The sequence below is a fragment of the Colobus angolensis genome, unplaced genomic scaffold (assembly GCF_000951035.1).
Source record: "Colobus angolensis palliatus isolate OR3802 unplaced genomic scaffold, Cang.pa_1.0 Scaffold341, whole genome shotgun sequence".
In the NCBI taxonomy this organism is placed as follows: domain Eukaryota; kingdom Metazoa; phylum Chordata; class Mammalia; order Primates; family Cercopithecidae; genus Colobus; species Colobus angolensis.
This window is the reverse complement of record NW_012116722.1, coordinates 565,074-581,866: the sequence shown is the minus strand read 5'-3', so window position 1 is coordinate 581,866 and position 16,793 is coordinate 565,074. Positions and strand designations below refer to the sequence as shown.

Here is a 16,793-nt window from a genome sequence, read left to right as displayed (position 1 = left end):
AAAAAAAAAAAAAAAAAAAGAAAAGGTGGAATTAGGTCCTTAGTAGGTGGATTGTAGTTACTGTAGGACCTGCCAAGAAGCAGCACAGAGGGTTGTGAGAGCAAGGAACCTAACGAAGCCCTGGGGTCAGTGACAGTGGTTATAGAAAGGCCAGCAAGGATATTATTGTAATAGCCATGCAAGAGGTGATGATGTGAAGTAGTTGAATTCAGGAAATATTTATGAAGCAGAAACAATAGGATTTTTTTGTTTATTTTTTTTTATTAAGGGATAGTTACCATATAAATGACAGCAATTTTAAAGTAAATTTTTAGCTAAGGATGGGGGGTGAGGGAGGACAAGTCAGATGATTCCCTGGTATGTGTCTTAAGAACCATTAATGGTGTCATTTATTGAGATAGGAAATACTAGGAAAAGAGCAAATGTTTGTCTTGGAGAGGAAAGTCATTAATTCCTTTTAGCATATGGTATGTTGCATTTGCAGAGAGACACTCAAGGAGAGAGATGGGGTTGGCAGTTGGCAGGGTGGGTCTGGAACTCAGAAGTTGTGGGCTAAAGGTGTAACTTGGGAGTTACTGACAGATTGGTGTTAATTGAAGCAGTGCAGGTGGGTAGCGTCACTTTGGAAGAGAGAGTGAGCAGAGTGCCTGGGCTAGACCCCTGAGGAATACCAGACGGTTAAAGTCCTGCTAGCAGAGAAGAAGCTGGTATGGGAGACTGCCAGGAGGAACAGCCTGAGGAGTAGGAAGGCCACAGTGAAGGCGTCATGTCAGGAAGCCAAGAAACGCATCCATGGGGGTGGGGGCTCGGGAGGCAAGCGGGGAGGTAGCTGGGCTGATTGCTACACAGAGATCAAGCAAGGTGATTGACAATGACCTCTGGTTTTCAAGACAAGGTGGGCACTGATCATGTCACTTATTGGAGTGCTGGTGGAAGCTGAAGTTGGATTAGAGTGAATTGGAAGTATATACAGTTTTGTCTTAGCTTGGGCTGCCATGACTAAATGTTATAGACTGGGTAACTTAAGCTGTAAACATTTATTTCTCACAGTTTTGGAGGCTGGCAGTCTGAGATCAGGGTACCAGCACAGCCAGGTTTCTGATGCATGCCCTCCTCCTGCCTTGTAGGTGGCTGCCTTCTTGTTGTAGTCTCACCTGGCAAGGGGTGGGTGGGGGGTTTCTTTTTTCTTCCTCTCTTTATAAGGGTACTAATCCCATCATAATTACCTCTCAGAGTCGCCACTTCCATGTAGCATCACATCAGCATTATGGTTTCATCAGCATTAATTTTGGGGTGGACACAAACATTCAGTCTGTAGCAACTTTTTCAGATCATTTGACTGTGAATGGGAGGGCAAAGAACGGGCAAAGTCAAGGGAGACCTGGAGGCCAACGGAAGTACTTTATGCTGGAATAGACGCGAGCACTTTCAAATGCTGATGTGAAGGGTCTGGTAGCAGGGAGAGATGGAGGATTGCAGAGGGAGGGTGGTAATTCCAAATACGCATTTGGAGATGGGAGTGGGGTCTGGGGAGGCAAGCCCCCTTGTTCTTGTGAGGTCAAGATTGGAGGGGAACTTGAGCAAAGGCATAATAGCAAATGGTGAACAATGGGATGTTGAATTGGTCATTTTGGAAGTGGAGCAGCTTTAAGGAATGGTCGGTCCAGGGACTAAACATGGCAGTGGGCTGGGTGGCCAAGAAAGGGGAAGAGGAGTTTATTGAGCATGAGGGTTTCAGATGTTAGCAGGAACCCAGTATTAAATGGGTGGTATGTTCCAGTGGCTTGACTAGGGGGTCTTTGAGTTGCTCATCAAGATGGTCAGGCATTTATGAAACCCTGTTTACATAGTGAGGATTATTTTTTAAAAAAACTTTTCCCTTTTTCTTTTATGCCATGAAGTCACAGAATGTCATTCCACCCGGGACGAGGGTGTCCCCGAGGACGAGGAGGACATGGAGCCAGACCCTCAGCACCATCCTTTAGGCCCCAAAATCTAAGACTGCTTCACCCTCAGCAGCCTCCTGTGCAATATCAATATGAACCTCCAAGTGTCCCTTCCACTACTTTCTCAAACTCTCCAGCCCCTAATTTTCTCCCTCCACGACCAGACTTTGTACCCTTCCCCCCACCCATGCCTCCATCAGCACAAGGCCCTCTTCCCCCCTGCCCAATCAGGCCTCCTTTCCCCAACCACCAGATGAGGCACCCCTTCCCAGTTCCTCCTTGTTTTCCTCCCATGCCACCACCAATGCCTTGTCCTAATAACCCCCCAGTCCCTGGGGCACCTCCTGGACAAGGCACTTTCCCCTTCATGATGCCCCCTCCCTCCATGCCTCATCCCCCGCCCCCTCCAGTCATGCCGCAGCAGGTTAATTATCAGTACCCTTCGGGCTATTCTCACCACAACTTCCCACCTCCCAGTTTTAATAGTTTCCAGAACAACCCTAGTTCTTTCTTGCCCAGTGCTAATAACAGCAGTAGTCCTCATTTCAGACATCTCCCTCCATATCCACTCCCAAAGGCTCCCAGTGAGAGAAGGTCCCCAGAAAGACTGAAACACTATGATGATCACAGGCACCGAGATCACAGTCATGGGCGAGGTGAGAGGCATCGGTCCCTGGATCGGCGGGAGCGAGGTCGCAGTCCCGACAGGAGAAGACAAGACAGCCGGTATAGAATTGATTATGACCGAGGGAGAACACCATCTCGCCACCGCAGCTACGAGCGGAGCAGGTAAACCACTTGTGCGTAGTTCTTTAATGAACTGCCGAGGCCCAGGCTCAGTCATTCTCCATTTATGGCAACCAAACCAAAAGGGTCCAGTAGTGCATTTTGATTTATATAAGGAAAGGAAGCATATTTTGGACTCTCTTTTCAAGAGGAAGACACAACTGACAAGTAAATAAGTTGATGTCAGAAAAAATTGCTTTTAAAAAGCATTCCAAATAAATCAGTGTAGATTCATTTCAGTTAATATAAGACTTTCACTCTGCGTAATACAGTTGACATTTTAATGATGATCCCATGAGTTGAAAGATCTTGTATTTTTTGTGTTAGCATAGATTAAATTATGTTCAGTGTGATCATCATATCAGGTTATAGCATTTGAGTGTTTTTGGAACTGGCGATTTGCATGTTAATAAAGAATCAAATTAGTTAACAGGCAGGACTTTCTGATTTTTAGGATAAATGGAAATTTATTGTACATTGTTGCCTTCTTGGTTGGTTTCTTTGTAAAACGAAGTAAGATTATTTACACATTATGAAAGTTAGTGTTTTTCTTTTTTTTTTTATGATGGAGTCTCACTATGTTGCCCACGCAGGAGTGCAATGGCGAGTCTCAGCTCACTGCAACCTCTGTTTCCTTGGTTCAAGTGATTCTCTCACCTCAGCCTCCCAAGGAGATAGGATTACAGGTACACATGACCACACCCCGCTAATTTTTTTTTTTTTTTTGGGACGGAGTCTCGCTCTGTCACCTAGGCTAGAGTGCAGTGGCGCGATCTCCGCTCACTGCAACCTCTGCCTCTGGGTTCAGGTGATTCTCCTGCCTCAGCCTCCTGAGTAGCTGGGATTACAGGCGTGCACCACCACGCCCAGCTAATTTTTGTATTTTTAGTAGAGACGGGGTTTTGCCATGTTGGCCAGGCTGGTCTCGAACTCCTCACCTCAGGTGATCAGCCCCCCCTCAGCCTCCCAAAGTGCTGGGATTACAGGTGTGAGCCACTGTGCCTGGCCTAATTTTTGTATTTTTAGCAGAGACAGGGTTTTACCATGTTGGCCAGGCTGGTCTTGAGCTCCTGAACTCAAGCGATCCACTCACCTCGGCCTGCTAAAGTGTTGGGATTATAGGTGTGAGCTGCCATACCTGGCCCAAAATTGCTTTTAATCTGATTTTGTTGCATTGAAATGGATTCTTACTGAAGAAAGTTGTAGTTGAAAAATACTGTTTCATTCTATATTACATTTCTTTTTTCAAAAGACCAAATATGTATAAATATGAGAGAAATAAGGTTTCAAGGAGGCATTTCTAAAACTGGGATTCTAGCTGGGCTTACAGAAATACTCTGAAGTTACATGCAACTTTTGTGTATGTGTGTGTGTTTTTCTATAAGGAAGCTTACATCAGATTCTCAAAGAGGAGGGTGTGAGTCTGTTACCCCAAAAGCCTAAGAACCATTGGTTTATATGGAAAAATAAAAGACACATATCAATTGTGCTAATGTTTATTTATGCCTCAGTGAACTCTTACGTTGATGAAGATTTGAGGTCTTCTGTTGTCAAGCTAATAATGGTGCTTCTCTTTCTTTCCCCAGTAGTGTACTTACCTTCATTGTCTTGTGGAACTTTTGTGCTGAAAGTGTTTGAGCTCCCCAGACCAAGTGACTTCACTATGGGTTTGCAGAGAGCTGGTCTTGGCTCTTGTTGCTCTGCCAAACAAGAGCAACAATTCACATCTGTTTCCACACTTTTCTCATGGCTCTATCAATTTGGCTCTGACTAAACATTTTGCCAGTCAATTAAATGATAGTGGTCATTCTCTGCCTTGAAGAGAGGGATTAGTGCTCAAAGGTTCAGAAGGAAAATGCTTTGTTGCCTCTCCCTGGTGGCCTGGTAGAAGGTAGAAGGGAATGTGTTTCTTGTAGGGATGACTGATTTCTGGTGGGCCAAAGCTGAGTGAGAGTTGCTAGACTTTAAAAATCTTTTCAGCATGGACTACTGTTTCTGGTCAATATTCTGTGATGTACTAGTTGGCAGAGGCATAGGCATGTGATAGTTTTTCTTTTTCTTTTGGGAGACAAAGTCTTGCTCTTGTCCCCTAGGCTGGACTGCGATGGCACGATCTCAGCTCACTGCAACCTTTGCCTCCCAGGTTCAAGCGATTCTCCTGCCTCAGCCTCCCGAGTAGCTGGGATTATAGGCACTGCCATCATGCCCGGCTAATTTTTGTATTTTTAGTAGAGGCTGGGTTTCACCATGTTGGTCAGGCTGGTCTCGAACTCCTGACCTCAAGTGATCCGCCTGCCTTGGCCTCCTAAAGTGCTGGGATTATAGTCGTGAGCTACCACTCCTGGCTGGCATGTGATAGTTAATGTTACTATCATTTCTATGATAGTTTTGTAGTGCAAATGTAAATTGGAAAGAGTAGTAGGTAAATAGTTTGTAAATAGTTCTCTTCAGACTCCAAAGTAATTGTTAATAATTCCGTTTCTGGGAAAACATTTTGCAGCAAGCATTCTAGATAGTGTTGTATTTCCCCCTCCGTTTTGAGATGCTGTAATTAGAGGAGTTGTCAGGGCTCTGCTGTAAATCCTAAATTTTTCCATCAAGGCTTCAACTTTGAGTTATGTGTTTGTTTGAAGAAACTGGGATGTCCTGTGAATTGAGGATCTCAGTAAAATCAAGTGTCGTAAGAATTACTTCTAACCTGATTTATTCTAAACCACACTCCTTTGCTATGAGGATCTATATCTTTCTAAAATGGTCTTTATTTATATTCGTGTTGTTTTATAATATGCTTGGGGCATTTGTTTTGGAGCTGCCTAGTGGCATAGCTACATTAGAACTAATATCCCTTTGGGATATTAATTAGGTGGAATGTCAGTCATTTGTCTTATATGACATGCTTCTGTGAAACAAACATGGAGCACATGAAGTCCTAGTATAACTTCTAGAAGTATATAGGGCAAACGGAATCTTCATAAATTTGGATTGTGTTAAGTTTATGCAAATTCTATAGTCTGTTCTCTGGCTGCTCCTCCCCTGCTTCTTGGGGTAAGTGAATCTATCCTTTTACAAATTCTGTCTTCCCTATTTTTCTCTGCCTCCAAAATGTGGTTGAATAACAATTGCAAGATTGTCTTAGGGTGGACTGTGTTTAGAAAAGGTCTGTGAAGAAGTGGATATATATATTTGTTGTCATGAAAAATGAAAGTTACTCCAGGGGATAAGGAAAGAAATCGCTACAGGCAAATGTGGTGCACCAAGTACACTGTTGAGCAGAGTGGTAAGGAAGTGTGCCCTGGGCTTCACCTAGCTAGGGAGCACTACCACGCAGGAATTCTCACCGCTGTTCTTGGAACAGTAAATGTGTAGCTATTGGAGAACTAGCCTAATGTACCTAAGGGATATCTTAATGTTTGCAAACAAGGAAGAATCTTGGGAAAAGTAACACAAACATAGCTTTCCTTGCTTTAAATGAATTTGTCTTGATAGTGTTACTAATGTTATTTATATCCAAATTGGTCTTTTCAAGTCCTACCCACTCAGAGGTACCAATCATCATTAGAAGTGTTATTCTTAAATGCAAAATTCTATTGGCTGTATGTTAAAAAACAAAAATTAGAAATATTCCCTAATTAGAATTTTTATTTAGAAATGTAGCCAATTATTCTTTTCAACAGCCGTGCCATTACAAATTACATATATCTTTGACATGTGGCATGGTTCACTAATTTCTTTACAATAACTAAAATTTACTGCCCAAATGTAAACTGTGATTTTAGAAATGTATGAGATGAAGAATGTAGAATCCGAATCTCTGACTGCTTTATTTGGGTTAGCTGATGTATATCTGAGGATTGTGTATATATCAGAAACATTATTTAGAGGAGTCTTCCTTTAGAACAGGGGAATCTTTAAGTGGAAAACAATTTCTATTTTAATGCTTAAGCACTCACCGATCTCTGTCAGTTTGTAAGTTCTATTTTCAATGTATCGACATTTCTGTTTGGCGATAGGTTGGGGAATATTTTTGAGTTCAAACATTTTTATGGTCTTCTTTCTGGAATCTGGAATCTGAATAAAAATCATTTTATTTTTCCTATTCTAAGATTGGAAGGTTACTTCCTTTAGACTTGTAGTTCTGATTCAGTCACACTAGAGTTCAGATTTCTCTTCTAGATCCTCATTGTTACATAGGCTCAAAAGCTATTAATATTATTAAACCCCAGTTTTGCAATGGAAGGTTTTAAAAATTCCTCATCTATTTTTTTTGCATTAAGTAAGCCCAAAATCTCCATTTAGTTTTTTTCCAGATGAAAAATAGCATTCAAGTGACTTAGTCTTGGCCTCATGGCAGGTTAGTGATAGCTGGAACTACAACTCAAGCCTATAAGCCATAAGCATTAAGAGCTCTTTCATTATAGAATCTTGTCCTAATTTTCACTATAAAAGTTTTATAATTTATATTTATTTGATGGGTGAGATAGAGCATTTTCTAGAAATCAATAGGATATGGAGTTCTTTAGAGTTTTCCCTCTAGGTTAAATAACCAAGGATTGACTGATTGCAGGGTCTTAAGGGAAGATTAGGATAGGATTCCCATTATTGCATAGCATCATGTATGACTGCTTTCTTCAAAGAAAACTGCAAAAATTGTCCAAGTTAGTTAACTTCTGTAAAGTGAAAAGCTCCTTTATCCTCTAATAAATTAAGAAGGCATAAAAATGTCCCCTAGTGAATAGTGCCTGAAAAATTCATAGATGTGGTCCATTTATCTAGAAGATGAATTCAGTGAAAAGAGATGGTGTTTTTGAGTCTTTCTGTTGAAAACAGCTCTGTGTATTAATTCCTTTAAGAGAGCGAGAACGGGAGAGACACAGGCATCGAGACAACCGAAGATCACCATCTCTGGAAAGGTCCTACAAAAAAGAGTATAAGAGATCTGGAAGGTAAGCAAGGAGTTGACACTGGAAGAAGTCGTAGGATTATCTCCTTGAATTCAAATTTTGTGCTTGTACACAGCAGCAGCCAAGTCTTCAGAATGGCCTCAGAGTCTGTCCAAGGTGACCTGTGAAAAGCTAAACAGCCTTTAATTTAAAAGACTTTACTTTCAAAATATATTGATTATGCCCAAGGAAAATCTTGATAAATTTCCAAAAATTAGAAATTATACAGACCACTTTTTCTGACCACAGTGCTATAAAACTATACATTAATAATTTTAGAAAACCTTGGAAATTCATAATTATGCTCTTTACATGTTTCAGAAAAATAGAGCAAAACTGCAGTCATATTTTCATTAGAAAATGACATTGAGATTGCTATCACCCACATCTTCAAGGGTGTAATCAATTCTATATCCCGAAGTAAAATGTTTGGTCTTACATTAATGTAATGGTAATGAACAACAGCACTCTAGAATCTGACAGATTCGGGGTCAGTTATTAGCTTTCCCAACTTTATTACTGGGCACAGTTATCAGTTTCTTCGTTTGTAAAATAAGGACCATTATATGTACCTTCTCGAGTGATAAGGGGTCATTGAGATAATGCATGTCAAACACTTAGAACTGGGCCTGAAGTAAGTGCCAAATAAATCATAACTGTGTATGTAATTATTATCTGAGCACTTGGCTATAGAAATTGGTGGAACTTAAGAAAAGCAGAAAAATGGATTTAAAGATAAATTAATGAAATGGAAACAGAACTATAGTGATATAACTTTATTGTAAGTAAATGCAAATACAATTTTTAAAGTGGGAAATCAAGAAAAGAAAAATTTACATAATATTAGGTTTGAGAAAGTATATTATTACAGGAATGAAAAGAAATTTAAAAATTTAAAACAGTATAAAAATTAACTTAAATGTGATGGGTCGATTTCTAAGAAAACAAAAATAATTTCATATAAGAAGCAGAAAACTTTAATAGTTCGATAACTGGAAAAAAATGGAAAAAGCTTACTTTGCACCACCTCTAAAAAAAGTTTTAAAGTGGTCTTGAACACTTAAAAAAAGATGGAAGGAGAGCTCAGATCATTCTGTGGTAGCAGGAAAAACCAGATGGCGAGACCTAACCAAGGGAAAAAAATGACACAAAAATGACACAGCAATCTCTCTTACAAATATGGATATAAAATCACTAATTAGGATATTAGCAAATGTTTTCAGTGTTTAAAATAACTGATAGAGTTTATTCCAAGACTGCATGGATAGGAAAGTTAATATTAGAAAATCTGTATTCTTTGTGTCAAAATCTGTAGGGTTATCTCAGTACTTGCCTTTTAGGTATTTAAAGTAAAACCAACATCCATTTGTGCATAAAAACTAGTAAACTAGAAATATTAGCAGACGTCTTTAACATGATGAAGAATGCTAGCTCGTGATGAACCTGATGGATACCACCCCAGAGAGTCAAACGTGGTGTTGAAACCTGCAGGCCTTTCCCATACAAATTTGAAAAAAGGCAAGGTGGCCCCATTGCTTATCATTGTTACTGAATATCCTTATGATACAATCAGCGTGCTAATTAAAAACATGGTGTCTTTGTGTGTCCCGGGTATTGTACTGGTATGGGTGATACAGTCATTAACAAAGGCCCCCACTTAATAGGAAAAGGAAAGTTAAGTGCTGTAAGTGCGTTTGATAGGACACTTACATATTGCTGTGGATTAGATGAGATTAATTAGGAAGGATGAAATGCCATGGGTTAGATGGGATTAATTAGGAAGGATGAAAAGAGGGCCTGAGGAGGAGGAGAGGAGACAGGAGAAAAGTGAGAGTATTGTGTCAATGGACATCATTGAGGACCTATTTGAGGTGGATGATTTTTAAGGTATAAGTGCTGGAAATAGCCTCGGTTTAATGGTTTCTTCTCTAATGGCTGGTAGCTTGCAGAGAATGTAGACTTGAATTCTATGAGTTCTGACTAATGCAGTAGAAAATAAAAATACGAGATGGAAATACTATGAAGGGGAAAAGTTACCAGTTTGCCCTATAGCATATTGGCAAGAAGAAACATTGGGAGTTTGGATTTCGAATTTTAGAGTGCCTGAGACACTTACCTAAGAAAGATCTTTTGTTCTGTGTTGAAGTGCCCTTCTCAAAGTGTTAAAAAGAAATACTAATTGATGTTCACAACAGATGACCCTGACCATTCATTACATCATTCACAACACCTGCTTAAAAGAATGGGTGAGGATATCTTTTGCCTGTGTTTCTTGGCAATAATAATAAACATTTGGTGGGATTTCTTTTCAGAACATGCTGAAATGTCTGTATCAACCATATTAGCATTTAACTACTACTTCCTAGGTTTATCATATTAGATACACTGATTTTCAAGGCTGTTTCCTCCTTTGTAGGGGATGTTAGTATCTGCCTTCTAGGGTTGCTGTCAGGATTAAATGTGAAATGTCAGTAAAGTGCTCAGCAGAGTGCCAGCCTCAGAGTAAGCACCAAAACAAACAAAAAAGAGCCACTAGAGTTGCCATTATTACCTGACAGTATTTAATAGCCTTTTTAATAAAAGAGACTACCTGGTTAGAAAGTGTAGTGCAAAGAAAAATTAAATTTACAATTCACTATGGAAAGTTATTAATAAATTAATTAAGCATCTTCTAATGCATAGGACCAATGGGAAGAAAACTAATAAAATGTAGCTGATGTCAAAGAAGGTGATGTAATGAAAGGAAGGTATGTCCTGTTCCTGTAGTGGATAACCATGTTGTAAAAATACCAGTTTTCTTCACAATATAATCATGCACCACATGGCATTTCAGTCAGTGACACACTCTATACAACACTGGTCCCAAAGATTATAATACCTTATTTTTTTACTGGACCTTTTCTATGTTCAAATGTGTCTGGGTACACAAATACTTACAATTGTATTATAATTGCCTGCAGTATTCAGTACAGTCACATGCTGTACAGGTTTGTAGCCTAGTAGCAACAGGCTATGCCACCTGTCCTAGGCATGTAGTAGGCTATACCATCTAAGTTTGTGTAGGCACACTGTGATGTTTGAACAGTGATGAATTCACCTAAGGACTCATTTCTTAGAATGTATCTCTGTTGTTAAGTGACACATGACTGTAATCTATAATTTTATTGTAACTTCAGTTGAAGTACTGTGTTTTTTTTTTTTTTTTTTTTTTGTAGTTTTAAAAAATGTAAAAAGAGATGGGGATCTCACTTTGTTGGCCAGGTCGGTCTTGAACTGCTGGCCTCAAGTGATCTTCCTACCTCGGCCTCCCGAAGTGCTGGGATTACAGGCATGAGCCACTGTGCCTGACTTCGTAATGACTCTAACTTTTCCTTGGGATAGAAGTTAGGATAATGAAGATAAATAGTAATGCAAGGATACTTACTCTGGAAGTATTGAATGTTCTGGAAATATATAATAATTTAAAAAATTTGATACAGGTTAAATAGATCAATGAAACAACTATAGAGCAACATTCAAGAATATATATTACATCTAATAAATATATAAAGTTACATGTGATAAAGAATATATTTTTTTCAAATCAGAGGAGAAGCTGGCAATTGGTGAGCCATTTGGGGGAAAAATTGAGATTAGATTTCTGCCTTACACCTTGGAGAGAGAGAATTTAAAAATTGTATTAAAAGTAACTGATGAAAATATAAAATCTTTTTTTAACCTTGGGATAGGAAATGACTTCCAAGCATACTAAGGCAGGGAGCATGAAAAGATCTCTAGGTTTGACTTTATAAGTATGTAACCACAAACAAACAGATTTCAAAGCAAGAAACTGGAAATGGTTACAATGCATATGACAGAGGGAGGACAGATATCTTAATGAAAACTGTTTCAACAAAGAAAGACTCTAATAATAATTTTAAAAATATTTGCATAGCCTGTGACCAGAATGTTCAGAGTAAGCATGAAATGTATTCATTTCAGTATTGATAAAATATTTCAAATTAAATTATATGAAAATTCTTTTTCATCAGAATGGCAAAGATGAAAAATAACCATGGTGACGGGATGTGTGGAAATGGGAACTCTTACGTGGTTTTGATGGTAGTCTAAACGAGTACTACCAAACTAGAGAGAAGCCTTAAAAAGTATACATCTGGGAAAGAATCTGACAAGTGTGCGAAGAACACAAATGTGTTCATGATAGCATTGTTTATGGTGGAAGAAAAGTAGATGTTAACCTAAATGACTATTGTTAGATTTGTTAAATTATGGTATATACTTAGAATAATAATACACCTATTAAAAATGCTCCAAATATAGAATAACTGAAATAGCTGTTCCTGATTTACTACTGAATGAGAAGGTCAGGCTATAACATTAAAACATTTGTGAAATATAGTGATTACCTCTGAGTGGTGTTATGTGTGGTTTTTGTTTTATTTTTGTTTATGTTTGTGCTTTATTTTTTTCTACAGTGAACACACATTGACAGTAATTTTTCTGGTAACAAAACTAATGAATATTGTAATGTTTAGAAGTTGTATAAATAATGTATATACTCTTTCTAATCCTCCCCAAGTATACATACCTACACACACATATATACATACAGACTTTGCCTGTTATAAAATTACAAGTTAGTGGTAGAGTTAATGAGAATACTTGTTGCTTTGATCTGGATGTAAACTTTCATGGATAGTAGTAACTTTGTTAGTGGAGCTGTGAAGGCTACCAGCTGGGCTTACAAAGCAGTTTTTCTACTTAGCTGGATTCTCAAGGTCTCTGTGTTCTACCTAAATTTCTTGGGCTTAAATTAAAATCCACCCTATAGGTTTTGTTGTTATCATTGTTGTTTTGAGATAGGGTTTTGCTCTGTTGCCCAGGCTGGAGTGCGTAGTACGATCATATCTCACTGCAGCCTCAGCCTTTCAGGCTCATGTGATCCTCCCACCTCAGCCTCCTGAGTAGCTGGGACTACAGGTGTGCACCAACATGCCTGGCTAATTTTTGTATTTCTTGTAGAGACAGGGTTTCACCATGTTACCCAGGCTGGTCTGGAACCCCTGGGCTTAAGTGATCCTCCTGCCTCGGCCTTCCAAAGTGCTGGGATTATAGACGTGAGCCACCACGCCCAGCTGATCCTATAGGTTTTTCCCTCCAAGTACATCCATCTGATGGGTCTTTGCAGATTTCAAGCCCCAGGAAGTCAAGGAGATGGAGTTGTTTTTTCATCCTTCTTTATTGACTGAGTTAATATTAATATTTGTGAGGACCAAAATTAGGCAAAGTGTTGGTTCGCCAAGTAGTAATGCCCAAACTGGGGTTCCAGAGACATAGTTAGGGATGACATAACTGATTCATTCTTGGATTATAATTATAGTCCTCAGGCTAAATTTATGGCCATATTTAGACCCTGTTTTGTGAAATTTTAAAGTCTTTTTTTCCTGGCAAAGACAGATGTGGAGGATTCAAAACTGGTATTCTCATTGCTGAAATTGTCCATACGTGGACATTTCCAAACATTTCGCAAATATGTTTTTCTTTTAGGAGTTACGGTTTATCGGTTGTTCCTGAACCTGCTGGATGCACACCAGAATTACCTGGGGAGATTATTAAAAATACAGATTCTTGGGCCCCACCCCTGGAAATTGTGAATCAGTAAGTAGATCTGGGGTGGGGCCTGGGAATTTGTATTTTTAAACAAGTAAACTTCAGGTGATTCTGTTGCCACCAGACTGGTATTTGGGAATCACTGGTTTAACAAAAGTACACATGGTGATTTGGCATGGTATTCGTATTTTAGGTGAAAAATGCACCAAAGAGGTGAAATAGAATAGTTTGTATAATGGAAGAGTATTTTTAATAATTAACCTCCTTTGCCCTCTTTTGAAGTCGCTCCCCAAGTAGGGAGAAGAAGAGAGCTCGTTGGGAGGAAGAAAAAGACCGATGGAGTGACAACCAGAGCTCTGGCAAAGACAAGAACTATACCTCAATCAAGGAAAAAGAGCCTGAGGAGACCACGCCTGACAAGAATGAGGAGGAGGAAGAAGAACTTCTTAAGCCTGTGTGGATTCGATGCACTCATTCAGAAAACTACTACTCCAGTGACCCCATGGATCAGGTGGTAGGTCCGAAGCAGCAGACAAGCTGTAGAGCAGGGTTTCTGTGCGTTCCCACTGTTGGCATTTGGGGCTGGATAATTCTGGATTGTGGGGACTGCCCTACGTATTGTAGGGTGTTTAGCAGCATCCCTGGGCTCTGCCTGTTAGATGCCAGTAGTACCCCTCCCCAGTTGTGATTACCAAAAATGTCTTCAAATATTGCTGAATGTCCCTTGGGGGGAAAAGATCACCCCCAGTTGAGAATCACTGTTACAGACAAAAGCTGTTTTAAAAAGCTAAAGGCCAAGAGTGCAGTAGGTTAATTAAAGTATCTTTTTACAGTGAATTTTTATTTATTTGAGACGGTCTCGCTCTGTCACCCAGGCTGGACTGCAGTGGCACGATCGTGGTTCACTGCAGCCTTGATCTTCCAGGCTCAAGTGATTCTCCTACTTCAGCCTCTTGACTAGCTGGAACTACGGGGACACGAGCCACCGTGACTGGCTAATTTATTTATTTATTTTTTATTAGAGATGAGGTCATACTATTGCCCACTCTGGTCTCGAACTCCTGAGCTCAAGCAATCCTCCAGCCTTGGCCTCCCAAAGTGCTGGGATTACAGGTGTGAGTCACTGTGCCCAGCCTATTCTACATTTTTAATGATACTGGTAGTCTTGATACTGGTGGTTTCATAAGCTTTCATGCATAACTAGTTTATGCAGTTTGTGGTGTGTATGTGTATATGTGTGTGTGTTTTTTTCCAAAATGAGAAATAAGGAAGAATTTGAGTTTGTCTCTTCGAAGTGTATCCTTGACCAAAAGAACACCAACCCTATGAAGCTGCCCATGCATATCAGCTAGTTTTGCAGAAAGGGAGAGCCATTGTCACCCTTAATGGGCTGGAGGGAGGACTCCTAGAGCACATGCTGCCAGGGCTGGGGTGCCTGTGGTGGTACATTGCCATCACAGACTCCACCACTATCTCTACATGCTCACTTCTCTTTTCTTTCTTCCATCTCCATTTTATTTTCTGTCACTGTCTCCTTTTTGCTCTCTCTTCCCCTCTTCCTCTCTTCCCCTTAGGCATTGTGCCTCCATCCTGTTAGGCATATTTGCCACAGAGTAGGCATGCAGTAATGTTCATTGATTAAATGAATGAGATGTACACTCATTCATTTAATCAATGAACACATGTACAGATTTAGGGCATGAAAAGTTGCAGATGTTAGATTTAGTGCATGGAATTAGGTAAGAGATAAGAGAGGGTTTTGTTTGGAATTTGGTGAAAATAGCTTCTATTTGGACTCGATTTGTGGGGAACTTGAGATTTCTGTGTTTTTGGAAACAAAGGATTTGAGAAGTCTCTCATAGTGGTGTGACATTTTATTTGATAAATTAGAGCAGGCTTTTAAGTCATAGTTGATGTGGTACAGGGAAGGGAAAGCTCACATACTGTGCACTTCCACGGTGCCAGAGCGTTATTCCATGCTTCTCATGTTGTCTTAGTTAACCCTGAAAATACCCCTGGCAAGAGGGTCGTTCTGTCAGTTAGAAATGCTGCTGGGAGCAATAACACCTGACTAAGTGGGACTTAAACAAGCTGAGTTTGTTTTTCTCATGATAAGGTACCTGGGGGGAGGCCATGGCTGGTGTTCACTGAGTGGCTCAGTGATGGCAGGCCCTGCTGTCTTCCTGAACATCTTCCACAGTTGCAGGATGATGCAGGACCAGCAGGCCTCAGGTCCTTATACACCTGTGTCCCCACATGCAGGATGCAGAGGGCATGTTGGGTGAGCATTCTTCCAATGTCTTGCCCGAGCTCTCCTTTCATCCCTTGACTCCCCTTCCATCCCTTTACCAGAGCCATGTGACATGCCTACCCCAGGGATTTGTTTTTCCTTACTGCCATGACAGAGTTCCACAAACAGCATGGCTTGAAACCACACACATTTGTCATCTCACAGCTCGGGAGGCCAGAAGTCCAGCTTGGGTCTCACTAGCTCCATCAGGATGTCAGCAGGTCTGTGTTCCTTTATGGAGGCTCTGGAGAAAATCTGTTTTCTTACTCATTCAGGTTGCTGGCAGAGTTCAGTTCCTTGTGTCTGGAGGACAGAGGACCTTGTATCCTTGCTGGCTATAAGGTCAGGGCACTTCTTGGTTCCTCCAGGCCATGTGCATTCCTTGACTTGTAGATCTCTTCCTCTGTCTTCAAAGTCAGTAATGGTGGTTGAGTCCTTCTCATGCTTTAAATATCTCTTGCCTCTTTTTCTGTTACATCTCTGACCCCTGTTGGCAAAGGTTCCCTGCTTTTAAGGGCTCCTGTGCTAAGATTGGGTCCACCCAGCTGCAAGTCTGTTTTGCCATGTAAGTTAACATATATATTTATTCTGGGGATTAGGACATGGACATCTTTGGGAGGGGTGGGTGGCTCAGTCTACCTTCCTAGAGATCAGAAGTTCTCTGCCCCAAATCTGATAGAATCCTGCTTCTATTAGGAAGAAGGAAAGAATGGCTGCCATAGGTGTTATTATTCTTAAAACAATAAAGATGAAGACACTAAAGTTCAAGGAGTTTAAACAGGCAGAGCTGGGTTTTTTTTATTACTTATTTGTATGAGTATATTAAAACTCCAGTGTAGGAGGAAGACTGATAAACTCAAAAGGCTGACATTCGCCTTTGAGTTTTGTCATCTGTGGTGCAGAGAAGGTGATGAGGATGTCAAAGCTGTACTGGCATCGCCACTCTCAACAATGAGATGGGGCCTGAATTATCCCCTCTTCTGGGTACCAGGTTTTATGATTTGCCTTAATTTTACATTTGGCAGGTCTGGTTTTTACATTTTAAGGCTACTAGGTCAGAGTGTGGACATGTAAAATGATTTTCAGCCTGGAAAATGAGTGAGGAAAAGTGGAAAATTTCCTCTAGGAATGCTTCGCAGAGTCCCATGTTTGTTCTGTGTGTTTGTGTGTGTGTGTGAAAGAGAATGTGTGCATGTTTATATCCTCGTGTTTAAGGCATGA

General features: G+C 40.2%; 1 protein-coding gene across 1 annotated transcript in view; it reads left to right on the top strand.

Moving 5' to 3' along the window:
• The window catches only part of DROSHA (drosha, ribonuclease type III), a 136,616-nt gene that overhangs the window by 2,277 nt on the left and 117,546 nt on the right, over positions 1–16,793 (top strand). Inside the window, 4 exon segments of the mRNA XM_011952548.1 lie at positions 1,902–2,735; positions 7,583–7,675; positions 13,220–13,330; positions 13,565–13,796. Coding sequence (XP_011807938.1) covers positions 1,902–2,735; positions 7,583–7,675; positions 13,220–13,330; positions 13,565–13,796 — 1,270 coding nt within the window.